General features: G+C 44.5%; 1 protein-coding gene across 4 annotated transcripts in view; it reads left to right on the top strand.

Moving 5' to 3' along the window:
• TNS1 (tensin 1) overlaps positions 1 to 17237 on the top strand; it is a 2137091-nt gene that overhangs the window by 2000139 nt on the left and 119715 nt on the right. For all 4 annotated transcript variants that reach the window (XM_069616815.1, XM_069616816.1, XM_069616817.1 and 1 more), the window contains one exon: positions 16042 to 16241. In XM_069616815.1, the coding sequence (XP_069472916.1) occupies positions 16042 to 16241 (200 nt within the window). The remainder of the gene's footprint in view (positions 1 to 16041; positions 16242 to 17237) is intronic.

Here is a 17237-nt window from a genome sequence, read left to right as displayed (position 1 = left end):
TAGCGCCATGGCTACCTCCAAACTCATAATGACCCCCATTATCTCTTAGAAGACTGCTTTGAAAAAACACTGACAGGCACCTCAGGTGCAAAGTTTGATGATAAGGCTTGAGTAAAGCAAACAGTAAGAGTTCCCATGAGGAGGAGTTTTGGGCGGGGAGGGGCATGACTTGGTTTTGAATGGCCATAGGGATTATCATGACCATGGGCATTCAATGGGTGGGCAAATAACCAAAAAACACCTTCACACTTTGAGTCCCTTCTCATATGCCATTTCTCTCTATCTGTACTCTAATGTAATCATGTTAGCTTATAGCTGGCACACGCACCACCTAATAGCCCAGATTAAAAAGTGAGAAGCAACAGTATTATTTCCAACAGCCAATTTTGCTTCAGAACTCAAATGAATAGCCGAGACCATGATGTTGTCCACAATAGAATCTGGCATCAGTATGCACAGCAGAACCCCAAGATGGACGCCCAGCCACTCCAAACCATGAAAAAGCAGGGCAATCTACCTAATCATGGGACTAAACAAAAGTGTTCATACAGCAGAGGGGTTCAAGACCTTACACTGGCTGCCTGTGAAACAGTAACTTCCTTTCAAGTTGATTCTGGAGACAGGATCTGAAGTATTTAGTAAACAGACTCAAACACTACCACAGGGAAGCTCTGGTTCTTGTCAGCTACCCTCCTGCTGAACCCCATCAGCCGTCTACAAAGAATAAGACCAGTGCCATTCTCTACATAGGGCCCCAAGCTATGGAATACCCTTTGCCCAAAACTGAGATGAATACTGGACCCTCTCAAATTCGAATCCTTTTCCGTTTGTTGCCCCTGATGTCTTGTTACCATCCTCCCACCACCAATCCTGTTCCCTGTTAATGCTAAGAAGTGGCTTTGTCATGAAATGGCACTTTACAAGAAACCAATAAAGGAATACACCATTTTTCTTATAGATTATGACATGAAAGAACATGATGTTTCATGATGTATCCTGTCAGAATTGGTCATGATATGCCAACTCTTATTATGCCACGGTATATGTGCGACCATGACGTCATGTAATACCACGTGATTTATTTTTTGATATGCCCTGACACTTTGTTTCCTTGTCTATCGGCCTCATTAGCACCATGGCTGCCTCCAAAGTCGTGTTCGGGTCCGGGTTCCCTGAATGGGGAAATACCGGGCCATTCTGACATCGGAGGGCCCGGTATTTCCTCCTTCAGGGAACCCAGGCCCGGTCCTTCCCCATTCGATCCCCCATAGGGCTCAATGGGAATGGGGAGGGAGCTTACAACGGGTGCGTTAATTACAGGCCCGTTGTTAGCTCCCTGGAAAAACCAGACGTCCAGAGCGGGTCCCGCGAGGGGACCCCGTAATAGTGCGGAGTGGGTTTAACAGCGCCAGAACCATTACTTGCGCCGTTAAACCCATTCTGCACTAGTTGTAATGAGGCCCTATGTGTACAGGTTCCATCTCGTTGTGTCCTCCTCCTTCCCTAAGTCTCTTGTATATTGGCCCTTTTTGCAAAACCTATCCCCTGACGTTTCCCACCTCCTGTTTCTTAATCTCTGAAGCACTGTTACTACTTAAAGTCGCTGTTGTCTAGAGTGATAGCTTTGTTGACAGCCACCCATACCAGCTCCAAACATTTGGGGACTATAACTCACCCGGCATTTGTATTCTTTTTTGCTTTTTATCAATCTACATGCACTGATCCAGGCTATGGTATTGAAATCACTAGTTGTCTTCACAATATTATTAGAGCCCACATTTTCAAACAATTGCATGCTGCAGCCATTATAGTTTCCATGTATTTGTTAAAGTACTTCTGCAGTTGTTCTCTGAACTATAAACATTTTGGGCCCGATTCATGGAATATATATACCTGGTTCAAAGTAAATTTGCACTGCTGGAAAGTGACTTTGCACTGTCGACACAAACCCTGATTCATGGAACCGTGCAAAGTGTATTTTTGCCGTGCAAAGGCTGGGCAAACTCAGTGCATAGTCATTTTTACAGTAGAAAATGACTTTGCAAAGACTTTGCACTGCAAAAATACACTTTGCACGGTTCCATGAATCAGGGTTTGTGTCGGTAGTGCAAAGTCACTTTTCAGCAGTGCAAATTCACTTTGAACCAGGCAACTATTCCATGAATCGGGCTCTTAGTATGTCCATGTATTAACACGCCAATGATCACACTGCATGTTTCGGCATTAGACCATCATTGGGTGTTTATCGTGTGTGCTGCAGCTCCTCACATGCCAACATTCTCCTCACACAGTCTTGTTCCAGGTGAGCTTCACTTTAGAGCGGTTCCGAGACAGGCACAACCTCTCCTAAGTCACCAGCTCAAACGAAGATATCAAACATCAGAACACTACAGCACTCCAACAAAATGGCATACTGCTCCCCTAGCCGATAATTGTATCCTAGCACCTTGGCCAAACGAGGCTCCCTTTTAGACACAAATGCCTCTATGCTGTTGACAGAGAAAGGATGTATACGGTTTGGCTGTGTTACATTTGTTTGTGGCCAAATTGACTATGGTCAATTCTGCCGAGAAGCCAATTTTGCCGTGGCCAAATCCGCCCAAATTAAAACCCCATACATTCCCCACCCACCCCCTACTTACGTTTTTGGCGTCCGCTCACCTTCTAACCCTGCGGCGTCGGGTCTGTTCCTCCGACTCCGGTCGAAATCCAACGCCGCAGGGTCCGCTTTTCTTCTTTTTTTTTTATCCACCGCCTCCAAACCTACGGAAGCGGGGGCCACACCTTTTTCCCCCATAGGCCATCAATACCAAACATGGGGAGCCGGGCAAACCCCCGCAACCCCTGCTCCCCATGTTTGGTAGTGATTACCCAAATTGTTTCCAAACGATCAAATGGTACTGGCCGAATTCGGCCAGATTCACCATATGGTCAGTTAGAAACTATCAATTTAGGTACTACCCAGAGAACACCTAGAAACTGACCGCCACACAGAGCTCAGGGTATTGCCGGTCTGCATGCTTCAACATAACGACACACCTCTCTTGCATATTTCCCTTCTCTCCCCACTAACCTCACCCATCACCCTCTCTTTCAAATCAGCCTGAGCTCCTGCAGCCCATGCAAATGGCAGCGGTGCATGGTATAACAAACAATAACATAACACAACTAATATAGACTGACACCACAAGCCAAACGTTTTGCAAATAATGCACACACTGCAATTTCAACTTTACCATCCCTGCCAAAAGTGCCCTGAGTTTCAATTTCAGATTGTCGACTGTTTACGAACATGCTCTTGTGAAATTTATAAAGCTATTTCGAGATACTTCGAAGCCAAGTCAGATGAAACATGCCACTGAAGTACAACTGCCTGCTGAGGCTAGCGACCAGGCCTTCGCTCGACGCAAAAGCACAATCGGAGTAAAAAATAAATAAATAATGTAAAACAATACTGGCATTCATTTTTCCGGTAGATACTTCTCGTCAGTATATGATGTCGTCTAATGGGAAGGGTAACCTATGAGAGAGCATCGATAAAAGGTCATGCACATGTGCATTTTCCGTGCATGCATGCACCGAGCCAAATACTTACGAACATTGCCCTGCTGCAAAATCACATTGTTTTTTTCAAGTAGGGCACTGTTTGCCCTGGTGCCAATTGCACGTGCACTGTTGCAAAGTTTTTGTAACACCGTTAGAGGTGTTTTTTGGATGACTTTTTTGCTGCATTAATTGACGAAAGTGAAAGTTTTCAAACAAAGAAAAGAAATTCAATACATTCTACCTTTTATGCACCATTTTTTAAGATAAGTAATTGGTAATATTCAGTCTTAACACAATTCTATAACAAATCAAATCAATTAACCCAAGGACGATTATGCTTGTCCTTTTTGCATAGACTTGCATAATAGCCTGGCACTTAAGGGGTTAAACGTAATACAGAGCTGGCCCGATTAGTGTCAGCATATCCCGCATATGTCTTGCAATTTGAGAGTCCAACCAATATTAAATTGAGACACTTTTGGCAGTTTAGTGTAATAAAATTGTCATTTGTACAACACCTTTTCCCATTGGTGTACTCTCAAAACACTGTAGGTGAATACCCTCAGAGGACTGAAGTTCAAGGTAGGGGAAATTCCTCTGAGGTGTTTAGAATGCATATTTGCATTTTAGACATTACGAAGGAGGGTAGAGTTGAGCAAGTCACTATTAGCTACCCATATCCAGCTGGCATGTGGATGGGTGCTTTGAGGTCGTTTGGACAGCATGCGAGTGCAGGAGACTCATTATGTGTCCAGCTAATGTAAGATGCTCTGTAAAGCAGAGTGCTCCGGGGGAGTTGTTCTTCACAACCCATTTAGGTTAATTAATGCAGGAACTGCTACCAGGTCCCATTGTAACGAACAAGCCTGAGCTCCAGCCGCAATTACCCAACCGTGAGAAGGTGTGCTGATACTGAATATTGAACAGCTGAGGCAGGAGATGCTTGGAGGCTTGGAAAGCAACCTTCACACCAACAAAAAGGTCAGGTACCCGCTGTATATCAAAGAGGAGCACAGGGCATTAAACTTGCCTGCACCTATCCAGTGCCCCCATACGATGTGAGACTCGATTTGTGGGCCGATGTATGAAGGCTGTAGCCAACAGTGACATCCCTGCCTCTATGCTAATGTGGCACACCGGGCTCCAGCCACCATGGCACACAAACGTCTCAAACTTGCATCATTGTCCTGGCCAGTTTTGTACTCCTCGGGAAGGAGGATAGCTCAGGGGCAACATGTTTGTCTTGGAAGCAGGATAACACATAGCAAAAGAGGTTCAAACCCTGTTCTGGCGCTTACAAACTGTTGTCTGGCATTAATCACGTTAAAAAGAACAATTATATCCAAAGCTTGTATGCTCTCTAATTCCACCACTACACATTTTTCACCAAGCTATGAGGCATACTGCTGTTGTTAGTTTAGGGTATGCTCCACTGTCCCAGCGTTTGTCCCATTGATTGAATTTAGAATAGTCAAAGTCACTGACCGGAGGCAATGTGGACCACTCAGACAGCGAGACAAGAGTTTGATTGACTCCCTGAAGAAGGCAGGAAAATATTTGCGACTGTCGAAACAATTGTGTTAGCTATCCTTATGTGGCTGCCAAGTTAAGCAAATTAAGTAGAGCTTGTAAACCCTAGTCTCAGAAAATAAGTGAAACTGCCTTAAACGCGATGGACTTAATTGTTTGTAAATGAGATGTTACTTATTGCAAACTTGTACCATGTAGTGAGAAAACAATCTAATACTATATCACTCATGCTGCATTCCTCCCACTCCTAGCCATACAATAACAACTGTTGTTGCTACCCAATATAATGGTAGCAAAACCCAGAAGGATGAAGTGTTGAGTCAACCCTGCCAGGACCTCAGCTAGTTATGTGCAGGCTAACCACATGGCAAAGGCAAGAACTTTACACATGCGCAATGCATCAAGACAGAAGATGAAAAATACAATTATAATAGCTGTACCTGGCATATCGTACACTGATCTAGTGCTTTCATTGTCTCTCTGACTCTCTTGCTCAGGGGTGGACTGGGAACCAAAAAAGGCCCTAGAAATAATGAGCAAAGTGGCCCCATATTACACATTTTCAGCAAGCCTAACCCTTTTCCTTTGGGAACATTTGGAAATATCACACAAAAGAGACCCATGGCGCAGAGGCCAACAGGGAAATCCGCTGAGTTCCATATGGGCCAGTCCACCTCTGCTCTTGCATTGCACTCTCTCTCTCCATATCTGTATGTCTTTGTTTGTGCATTTATATAGCGCTACAAACCCTCAGGTATCTGTGCGCTGCTTATTTCCCACGGTGTGTGGTGCTTGTTTATTGACCTCAGAAGGATGAAAGGCTGAGTTTGGCCCTATCAGGATTCGAACCTGCGGCAGCAGGTTCTGCACAGATGTCAAAGCGAGTGCTCTACTCGCTGTGCTATCTGGCCGACTTTGTCTCACCCTTTCGCCATATCTTCCTCTTTGTTGATTGGAGTCGTGTTGTCAGGTGCACATTCAGTAGATCCAAACCAGCCACAACCAGAGAAACATCACAGACAACTTTATTGGGGAGAAAAAAGGTGCTTTTATATTGTTAAAAGTACAATTAGAGCAAAGGTGCAAGAGGCATCCTCCCAGGTGGGGAAAGGCCTGGTATTTGGAGGCCGCTTTTGTCATTCTGTGTGTCCTGCAGGAATGTCGCCATGAAACCGATGGCATATTGCATCTATGCATCTAAGGGGCGGGGTGGGGGGGCGAATTGAAGGTGACACACAAGTGTGTGGTCATTTTCACTCTTTGTGTAACTTAGTAATAGTTCAGCATCCTGTGGCACATGTGGGGGTTCAGCAGCACTAACTGTCAATCAATGACCAGCATGCAAACTTAAACTTTACCTCGGTGCTCAGAGAGGAAACAGATCACGGGTTTTAATCTGAGAGTTGCATTTTCCAAGAAGGGAAAACATTTTCATGAGAAAGACTGTGTATTCATTACGAAATGGAAGGCATTTAAAATATATATTTGTAGAAAGATGGCAAGCTGTCACTTTTTAAAATGATACAATGTTAATTTCTAATGATCACTTCCATCATGCACTGTAGTCATAATAAGAATGCTGCACTTGTTTTACTGAAGAAACACATACAATCGTCATTCCAGGTTTGGAGCTAACCATGGAGTAATTAGCTCCATGGTTGCCTCCGAAACCGTCCCAAATCCGGCATGGTGAATGGAGTAATTACTGGTCCATACCAGGGTTGGAGGGACTGGTAATTCCCCATTCACCTTTTGCCCTTCCCCATTCCCATTTCTGCCCCATAGGGCTCAATGGGAATGGGGAAGGAGGTAATTACGGCACCTGCTAAAACCAGGCGTTAAGGAAGGACCCGTAAAGGGACCTCGGAATACGGAGGTCAGGGATTACCGGCATCGGCACCCTTACCGGTGCCAGTAATTCCTTACCTCCAACCTCGGAATGACCCCCACTATCAAAACATAGAATAGCCATACTAAGGGCCTCATTACACGGAAGGCGGTAAGGGTTAACGGTCACCGGTAAGGGTACCGGTGACCGTTAACCCTTACTGCCTAACTACGAGGTCCATTTGCGGGACCCAACCTTAACGGCTGGTGTAGACCAGCCGTTAAAGTTGGGACCCGCAAAGGGACCTTGGTGCTAATTATGGTACTGCAATTTGCCATACCGTAATTAGCTCCTTCCCCATCCCCATTATGCCCTATGGGGCAAAAATGGGAATTGGGAAGGGCCATGGAGAAAGAGGGAATTACCGCCCCGCCAACCTTGGAATGGGGTGGTAATTCCCCTTTCCTCCATGGTGGTACCGGTATGGTACCGGCGGCAACCATGGTGCTAATAGCACCATGGTTTAACGCCTACCGTGTAATGAGGCCCTAAATGTTTTCTGTTATAATGTTATCATTCAAAGAAGGACAGACGGGTGCACTCCTTTAGTACTTTTTTAAAATACCACTATGACAAGGGTAATGAGACAAATAGCACCAATGACCGTTGCCTGCTATGCCTGTTTGCTCACCAGGTGTAGCTCCCCGTACCATGAGGTGAGGCTTTACCTGTCTGTTCATTCGCAATCTCCCCTTATGTTGTAACCATTATACCTGGTCCCTCGCACTGTGGACCATGCTACCACACTGTGCTGTACCTGGCCCCTAGATAACTCAGGGCTTTGGGTGCTGCTATAAATGTAAACATTAATAAATACATATATAAATAAATACCTAATCGCCACCCATAACATGTACACCCCTCCCCAGGCATCCACATCACTGCAACCCTACCGAGGTCCAAAAAAAGAAAATGATCTGCATTGTACTAAGGGTCATCTTAAGAACTTTTGGGGCCTGGGGCATGGACACCTTTGGGGCCCCCCTCCACCAGAACGAAGGAATTAAGGGATATTGAATATTATGTTGCTCCACCCCTTAGCCCCCCTGTCATGATTACATCCCACAGCTTGATATTTTGCTTGCATAGATAACAAAAAAGGATGACCACCATTTCAGTCCCCTTACCCTCTTCATTCTTGTTGTCTTAAGAATGATAAACAAGTAGCATTTCAAGGGCAACATTAGTAGTCTACGACAAGGGTACGTTTGTTCTAGCACAGGTACAGGAAACATTTCACTAAATAGCAGCCACACGGAAGGTACATCGGACATATTTTAACTGCAGGACACAGATCGTATGAAAAAGATGCACATACAGCAGAATAGACAGACTGCACAGATTAGCTGCCTCACAGATGCAAAAGCGCTCACGCGTGGATACAGGGGACCAATGGGAAGCAAGGAGAAAGCTACACATACTACAGTATTGAGAGTGGATGACGATTTGAAAATACCCGAAAGTTGGCTGTATCCAAACCGACTGAGATTAGAAAAGGCACATGGTTTTCAAGTAGCGTTGTCATTAGAGAGTAAAGAAACAGGTGTCTGTGGTGTGTAATATATCAAACCTCACTATTATTACAGAGGAAGCAACAAAATCACTCTGAATGGCTGACAATTTTTAAGGTTCTGGGACTGGCAATTTTGACAGGTGAGGCAATACAAGATTTAATGAGATGCCCAGGATTACACGTTGGTTAAAAGGTGAAGCTGGGATTCACAGCCTCTCTGCAATATCTGCACTTTACCACTGTCTTTTCTTAGCATGAACTTGAATAATCCCATTTTACAGAACTGACTAGGAAAATATGCAAATCACATGACCAAACACAACCCTTTCCATAGAAGACAGCACAGTACTTTTAGTGATAAAAGATGTGTCGAGGATCACTGTATCATCTTCTGGCAATTCCAGGATTCAAGCAGGAATGTATTGGTTCCACAATCTGGAATTTGGATACCTGATCACCTCTGTGGACTAACACTTTATCTTTGGAGGTGCCTGCCTAGCTTTTTCCAACTCCCCATCTAAACAAACCAATTTCTAGACCTTCACCATACTTTCTATAGCAACCACTATCTGGTGCAGGTACATTAGTGATGATAACACCTGGTGTGCTAAAAATCAAAGAACATATACATGCAGGCTTATCAACTGCATACATTGCAAAGGTTGAGCCCTTGCTGGAATTTAGTACCGTAATCTTGCATATGAACACAAATCTCTGCAATGAGTGCTAAACACATTGAGCTATTCTCTTATTTTATTTTCTTTATTTGCATTCTTAAAGCACTCACACAGCCATCGAGGCACTGTTACAGGTTTTTGTCTCAGTTGCATATTTATAACACGCTTAAATACCCAGAGGTTTCTAAGCGCAGACCCGGGGCTTGAACCTGTGTTGCTTTGTGTCGTCTTGCTTCCAAGGCAAACATGTTGCCGCTGAGCTATCCTCCCGGGACAATGGCAAACACACAAATTCATTAATATCCATTTCAACATTGGCTGTTGCACGTGATCAATATAATCCCCAAAGAAAGGTGTGCATGCTATAGGTGCTGTGCCGCACAAACTATTTATACAACAGTGAACATAGTAAGCATTACAGGATGAAAAGATCAGAGCAGAATGTACATGTCAACAACAGCAGGCAATATGTTTAGAGCCTCAGCAGCACACCATAAAAAATCCTGACATGTGATATTTCATTTTGGTGACTAATGGGTGCTGAATTCTTTTAATCAGGCTTCATTTTGGGGCCCCCCTCCAAGGTGGGGACCCAGGGCAAGTGCCCCTTTTGCCCTTCCATAAAGATGTCTCTGACTGTACTACTCTTTCTTCTGATGCTTGTGTGGAGGGAAGATCATTCCTTTCCTTCTGTGATGTCAGAGCGGAAGTGGTTGTAAGAGCTTTTTCACAAACCAATGGAAGGTTAACAAACTAGTGTCAATCATTGTTACCCCCATTGAGAACAACAGGAGGCCTTTAGCAAATATAAGACCTTACATCCATCTTTAAATTATACACAATATTTCCCAATTTTATTACAAAGACACAATGTTGAAACAGCATAAAACATTAAAACGTAATGCTAAAAACCAAATTAAACAGGTCATCATATATTATTATTACAATACATTGCTACATTGCAAAAAAAACATCACTCTGTACACAATTTTCTCACAGTATCTAAATGATCAGGTTCACACCAGTGTTGGTTGACTACACACTATTTGCACACTGGGTTTCCTAGCCCAATGTGTACAAGTTTCTGTCCTATATGATCTAACAGTGCCGGACATTCATCAGGGGCATGGCCCTCTTGTGTTTATCAAAAATGTAATGGACTGTTGCTTACAGCCTTCTGTCTCCCTGGTCTGTAATGCAGATCCCTGATGGGATAAAGACATATTTTTAAAGTAATGATATAGTATCTTTACTACATCCTACTGTTCCCCCTTTTCCCAAGGGTGCACAGATACATAAAGCCATAGTGTACCTGGGTGGTGTCGTATAATCACACGTCTAACAGCCACCTGCAACCTTATGTGTTGCTGAAGTCCTGCCTTCCTTATCTCAGAATGTGCAACCTGTCTTCCACTTGCTACCCTAAAACCAACACAAAAGCAACCTCAAATGGAGTCTGATCGTGCATGACCCACTCTTCTCTCTCTCTTCTTGCCTCAATTCTTACCTCAAGCTGTGGTCGTTTCTCTATTTTCAGAGAGCTCCATATCACCACCCTGTGCTGTCACTTACTATAAGTAATAGGTGAAAGGGAAAAAATACAAGAAACTGGGTTAGGCGATTGCCCGTCTCAATTCACCCAAAATACTCTCTCCGATCCATACATCAACCACACAAAAAATGAATGAAATCTACTCACTCATGGTCCATTTACAAGGTAAAACCAGGGTAGTTTTTAATTTCTCACTCCCCAATTCCAATAGGAATAGTGGCAACATTCTCTTCGTTTATCCGGAGGGGAACATCTGTAAGATAACCCACAACGGGCCATTATTAACTGTTCTACCCCAGGGCATTCCCTCAAGTTAGGGCACAGGAGCCTTTCTTGCCTTCTGAGTGGTTATCCCAAACCGATAATCAACTACCCCCTAGTCAGTCTCGCCCATGTAAGATTGGTGTGGATGTACGAGTTTGCATTTGCCAGAGGCATCATTGGGGAGACGCGCATTGTCTACGCAGGCGGGCATGGGTGGTATGTCGAGAAGGACATTCCGTTCCACTGGTGCATGGTGGCAAGCTGTGTGGACTGCGCACTTTGGGGTGGAGAAGCCATCCCTGCCCTAGTGGCTGCCCTAGTCACTCTTCTAGCATTGTTGGTTCTTTATGGGGCAGTGTCCCAATATGGTAGAGGCCACTGCGACTTTACTGTAGGTCCTACAGGCAGCTAAAGCGTTACTGTTGAGTTGTAGTCATGTTGTTGCTGTCGTTGCTCAAACCTTCTCAGCTTGTTGGAACACTTTGGGACCATCAAAAAGAGAGGCAACATTCTTATGCTCTGGTCTGTGTGGCCTGATGCTGTAAAGACATTTATCAGGAGCTTCAGACAAAGGTCACAATTAGGCGTCATGGTTTCAGGAATGGAACCTGGTGGGAAGAGTGGAAGATGTCGTGATCTAAGTGTGTAATGTTCTGTGAGCTGTGAGGCTGCATGGAATCATATGATGCATGTGGAACCTGGTGTACTCTGGGGTTCCAGGAATGACGGTCGGGACACAGCGAGAGACAGAGGAACCTGAGGGATGCTTAAATGCTGCTCTCCTATATTCATGCTATACCTGTAACTAAGAGATAATAAACAAGCATTCCTTTTGTACTAACCTGGATCTGAAGTGGTTCCTGGTTCATCTACGACTTACCTTACGATCCAGGATTCTTCAGAAGACCTGCATTGATGGCCGGCCGTTAAAGGTGGGAGACAACATTGAAAGTCCGAGTGACGTCATGGCCCTGCCAGGGCAAAATCACTGAGATGGGGCTGTGTAGCGTATGAGAGCAACTGTTGCTTATGGAGTTGATGTTTTTTGCTGTATGTTGGTTGGTATATCTATGCAATGTATGTAACTTGTTGATATCTTTTGGGTGTGGGGGTGTCCCAGGCTGCATTAGTCTGGGAGGCAGAGGAGTCCTAGTACAGGGGTGCAGGTGCTCTGTTTAGGGGTCAACAGGCCAGGTATAAAGGTGTAAGGGCCCAGTTTGAAGATTCATCAGCCACTCACTTTGCAAACCTTCCTCTTTCTATACAGACTTTCTATGGTTCAGGTCCAGTGACTGTGTTATGATATGATATGATAGGTTATTTATAACATGCTTAATACCCAGAGGTTTCTAAGCGCTGACCCGGGGATTGAACCTGTGTTGCTCTGTGTCGTTTTGCTTCCAAGTAGAGCACCTTGCCCCAGAGCTATCCTCCCGAGACCTCGGCCACTCCGGCTTGGCAAGGATTCCACATAACACTGCCCTACTTGCTCCATTTACAAGGATTTCATGAGTTACTCATTACTATAGCAAGGCCATGGCTGGATGGGGTGAGTGTGTCTGAGTCTTCAGGCTGATGAGTTTTATAAATACGCGCATGGTGAGACCTTGTATGAGGAGATATTAGGAATATCTTTTGCAGTGGCCAGTTTTTGGGCCAGTTGTCCAGATAAAGCTCTGAAGAGCAATATGGGAATCAGAAATGGTCCCAGTTCCTTTGCTGGTGGAGCTCCCAGTCCTTTTGATGGTGGAGCTGCCTAGTTCATGGGGAAATGAATCATCTCGGTGTAGAGTGAGCTCCCAGAAGTCCTTCATGAAATCTGCAGGAAGGAACAAATAACAAAACTATTGCATGGGTGCTGGGCTGCCCCGGCAGAACACATTAGGGTTCTTTGATTCTGCACTCATACCTTGATCTGTTTGATTCATGTATCCTGGCGCTTTGAAACGGTTTTGGGCGCTTTGAAACAGTATTTTCTTATTGTATAAGCTCCTAACAAGCAAACAATAAAATAAAAATAAATAAATGAATGTCTGGGGTTTTGTAAAATGTGTCTTGCCTCTGATTTTCTTTGTGTAGGGACTACACTATGGGTGAGGCTTTCGAGAGAAGATCAACCAGTGGCTTGAGTGATGGTATTCATCCATAGAGTCAGACTTGAGGGCAAGGTTACATGTCCCACCTACAAGAAAAACGCCTCTGCTGCGGGGCAACGCTTTCTTGTGAGGGACATTAATAGGGCTGGTGGTGATGTTGGCCCAATAGTGAAGGCAGGTGCACCAGGAGAGTGGAAGAAGAGGTGTGATGTGCAGAATAGTGTGATTATGCACAATATTTGTGGCATTAGCATCATCTGTTGTATCCAGAGTATCATATGCTGATCTAGTTTGTTCTCTCTCTCTCTCTCTCTCTCTCTCTCTCTCTCTCTCTCTCTCCTCTCTCTCTCTCTCTCTCCTTCTCTCTCTCTCTCTCTCTCTCTCGCTTCTCTCTGTTTCTATCTCTGTTTCTCTTTCGCTCTCAAATAAGTATCTTAAGAAGGGAGAGGGTTACAAAAACATATTAAAACAAAAACTGTATAAATGCATAAACATTGGGCCTCATTATAAGTATGGCGGTAAGGCAACAAAGGTGCCGGTATCGCTACCAGCAACGTTGCTACCTTTACCGCCATACTATGAGTTGTGCTCGCGGGTCTCCTCTGCCTACCAGGTCTGACCTGGCGGGCAGTGCGGCTCCCGCGAGCACCACTCGTGGATGCACCAGCACCTTTATGGACGGTGCCGGTGCATCGAAGCTCCCCTTTCCCATTCAGCCCTATGGGGCCGAATGGGGATGGGGAGTCCCTTATTGCCGGCAGCCGCGAATGGGCAATTACCGGGTCCGACGAACTCGGCATGACGCGGTAATTGCCCATTCGCGGGTGCCAGTAAAATCACGGGTTTGTCGGCAGCCGTGCCTTTGTTACAGGTAACTAGAGGGACAGCCCTAAGACCATCAGAGCTATGGGCTAAGAATACTAGGTACAAAAAAAGAGGGTTTGCGGCTCTACAGGAGAACACATTTCCTGCCCAGGACTTCATTTCCAGGATCTCAGCCTTTGGCGACCATTTTTGTGAAACCTACCACATCTTTGGCCCTCCATTCCTCAAACGGATGCCACACATCCAGCATCCACTTGCAGTTCCCCTCCACCTTGAGGACACTGTGAAAGCTGACCACAGCCTGTGGACCTTGCCACACACCAGTGAAAAAGCAATTCCAAGACCCTTCCAGCATTGCCGCCCCCCCGGGAGACCCTATTCCAGGCCCAAGATGAAGGCATCTTGCCGAAACGTCTAAGGACCAGCACTCCATACTCAACCTGGTCCCTCCATCCTCTTGATTCAGATCTAGACGTCGACCACGTGTTAGGTCACCCTCTAGCCTGGCTACATACAACCTAGTGTTATACAATTTACTGTTTTCAGCATGGTTGTTCTGTATTAAATACCTATACTATCACTTGTCACTATAGGTGGTAGTTACACACTGATATTAAAGCACTACTATGTTTTAAGCAATGTATATTTACAAATCAGTTGCCAACTCAGATACATTGAGGATTTGTGAAGACTAAAGACTAACTACCCTTAATGTACTGTACCTTTTACTTTCTAAAAAATCACAAAAATTATAAATGCATGATTTTGAAATGCATTCAACAGCACAATAAAACAAAAGCTGTATGATTTACATCTATTATTGCCTGAATTTTTCAATTTCCAGAGTACTACTATATTTAGAGTGTTCTTGCATGCATGTGACTTAATAAAATAGGTCTAGGCCTACTGCAGTCAATAAGTAGACCCCAGAACTTCAGACATCAGAGCAAACCCTCTTTTTGTGTACCTAGTGCCTTTGTTACAGGCACCGCTACCGCCAAACACTTAATGAGGCCCATTGTCTCTTTTTAAAATTCTATAATGCTCATGTATAACGATCATTTGCAGCATATTTTGTGGTCATAATAACAAAGTTGTATTTGTCTTACATGACCAAAACCTAGAATGACCACATTAATTATGTTCTGATAGTCTATAATTCCAGATGGAGAGGCTGAATTCATTTCCATTGTACTCTTTTGAATAACGCCCATGAGGAAGGAGAAAGGGGCAAATAGATCCAATGTGGGATCCTGGCCACTTTGCATAATATCAAAGGGCATTTTAGAACATAAGAATAACTATGGATCTATGCATCTAACAAATATGTTTGTAATAAAACAATTGCATGTTTGAATTACTACGTTCATAATACACATTGGTTTTGACACTCATTGAATGTTTCACAGCACTCACCCTAACATTAAAAAGTGTGTAGCCATGGACCATATATTCTTATTTTGCAGGTTCAGTTTCATGGTTGATAGTTGAGGTCAAAATGGCTGTGACGTCTGTCACTCCATGGGGTCATGAAACAGCTTGGCTTCATGTTTCTGGAGTATTTTAGAAGAGGGGGGCTAGGTTTCTGTATAACCAAGCCCGTTCTCCAATGCCTAGACATACTTCGAGTACGATATAGCTAAGATTTTGGCATGTTCCCTTGATGCTGCCTGTCAGCCACAGAAGCCCTGCTATATCTAGAAATTCATCCGTACATTTTGTAGAACAATTTCAACAGATTGGGTCCAGCCCTGCTCCATGTCTACTATGGGGAAGATGCATAGTTCAAATCTGTTTTGTGGGACCGGTTCCAGGCTATACAATCTAATCAGTGGTTTTCACCAGGACTCGTTTGCGACTTGTCAAATTCTCTTGAAGGCCTTCCGTTCAATAGCCGACTTACAACTCAAACCAAGGCCCTCGATTGTGTCTGGGCGCACCTAACATTCGCCCAAACCAGTCCTTTCTCTGGAACACAGGTGCATTCTAGCGCCAATGGCACCCACATCACTTGAGAAGATGGCTTAAAGCAGAACCATGCTCTCTGTCCTCGTACCGCAGTGTTTTCTTAATTTTATATTTCCAAAACTAATTACAAACGTTGATTATTTTCACTCTCGTTTTTAATTGTCCTCTGTTTTTCTTTCTAGGGGTGCAAGCCCGAGATAAAACCCCAGATGAACTAGGGGGGCTGGCTCGAAGGCGCACCACCAGTGAAGGCCAGTATGAAAACAATCCACCAGATGCAAGCAGCGTGAGGAGTCCCCCAAACATCCGATCTCCGGTACGATGCGTCTCGCCCGAGGTCTTCAATACAATCGCTGCCAATCCTGGAGGGCGGCCCAGAGAGGTGACCACCAGGCTTCTCTACCTGGGTATTAACACGTCTGTAGAAAGAGACCTTGAATGTGGAGTGGCAGGTTCTGGGGAAGTGCTGCTGAAGTGTGGTCCATGGTCTGCAATGGGACCTTGGATCACGCCTTCTTTAGGAGAGCAAGGTGTTTACAAGTAGGAAGCTTGCAGTCTTCTTCAAATACATGTAGTAAATAACTAGGCTGAAGGGGAATATCACATAGGGGTGATATTCCAGCCGGTGATATCCAGTGTGAATTTGCATTGGACAGCCAGCCATTTGCCTAGCTTGGGTTTACTAATTGTTGGTAGAAGAGACTGTGCACTTTCCTAGGGAATTCAAAGAGGTTAAGGCTAGTGTTGCTTGCAAGTCTGAAACCATGTATGCCCGGAAGTGTAAAACTATGTATGCCCGGAAGTGTAAAACTATGTATGCCCGGAAGTGTTAAACTATGTATGCCCACAATGGGGAATGACTCCTCTCATTTAATTTTACCAAAACTAGGAGAACTTTGTCTTGCCTCTGTTTGATTTCAGGAAAGCTTAAATAATTATATAGAAGTGCGTTGCAAAATATCCTTCTTTCTTAGGGCTATTCGGAAACAACTCTAGCAATGTGAGAAACTGGTATGTGATTGCAGATCTGGGGCCAGATCACAGAAACTGTGCACTGGCGCAAGTGCAAAGTTGAACGGTATTAGCACTCGGGTAAATGTTGTCCTAGTTCCGAAACACTATGGCATGTTCTATGGCATGTTAGAAAACCATTGTACCATGTCATAGTGCAGTTTGGCATGCTTATAAGCACCAGGGCAAGAATTCCTCTAGCGCAAAAATAGTTACATTTTCACTGCATGTATGCACCAGGGCAAAGCGAGCCTTGGTGCTAATGTGGACTGGTATTAGCACAAGGGCAAATGTTGCCCTGTTGGAAAAATGCACCAGCAATGTATCTTTCGTGCACTACAGTAATGTTGCCCGTGGAGCTTACACC

This window comes from Ambystoma mexicanum, chromosome 9 (genome assembly GCF_040938575.1).
Source record: "Ambystoma mexicanum isolate Mex_15411 chromosome 9, UKY_AmexF1_1, whole genome shotgun sequence".
Lineage (NCBI taxonomy): Eukaryota > Metazoa > Chordata > Amphibia > Caudata > Ambystomatidae > Ambystoma > Ambystoma mexicanum.
The sequence above is the reverse complement of the archived record's forward strand: the minus strand, read 5'-3'. Positions and strand labels throughout refer to the sequence as shown.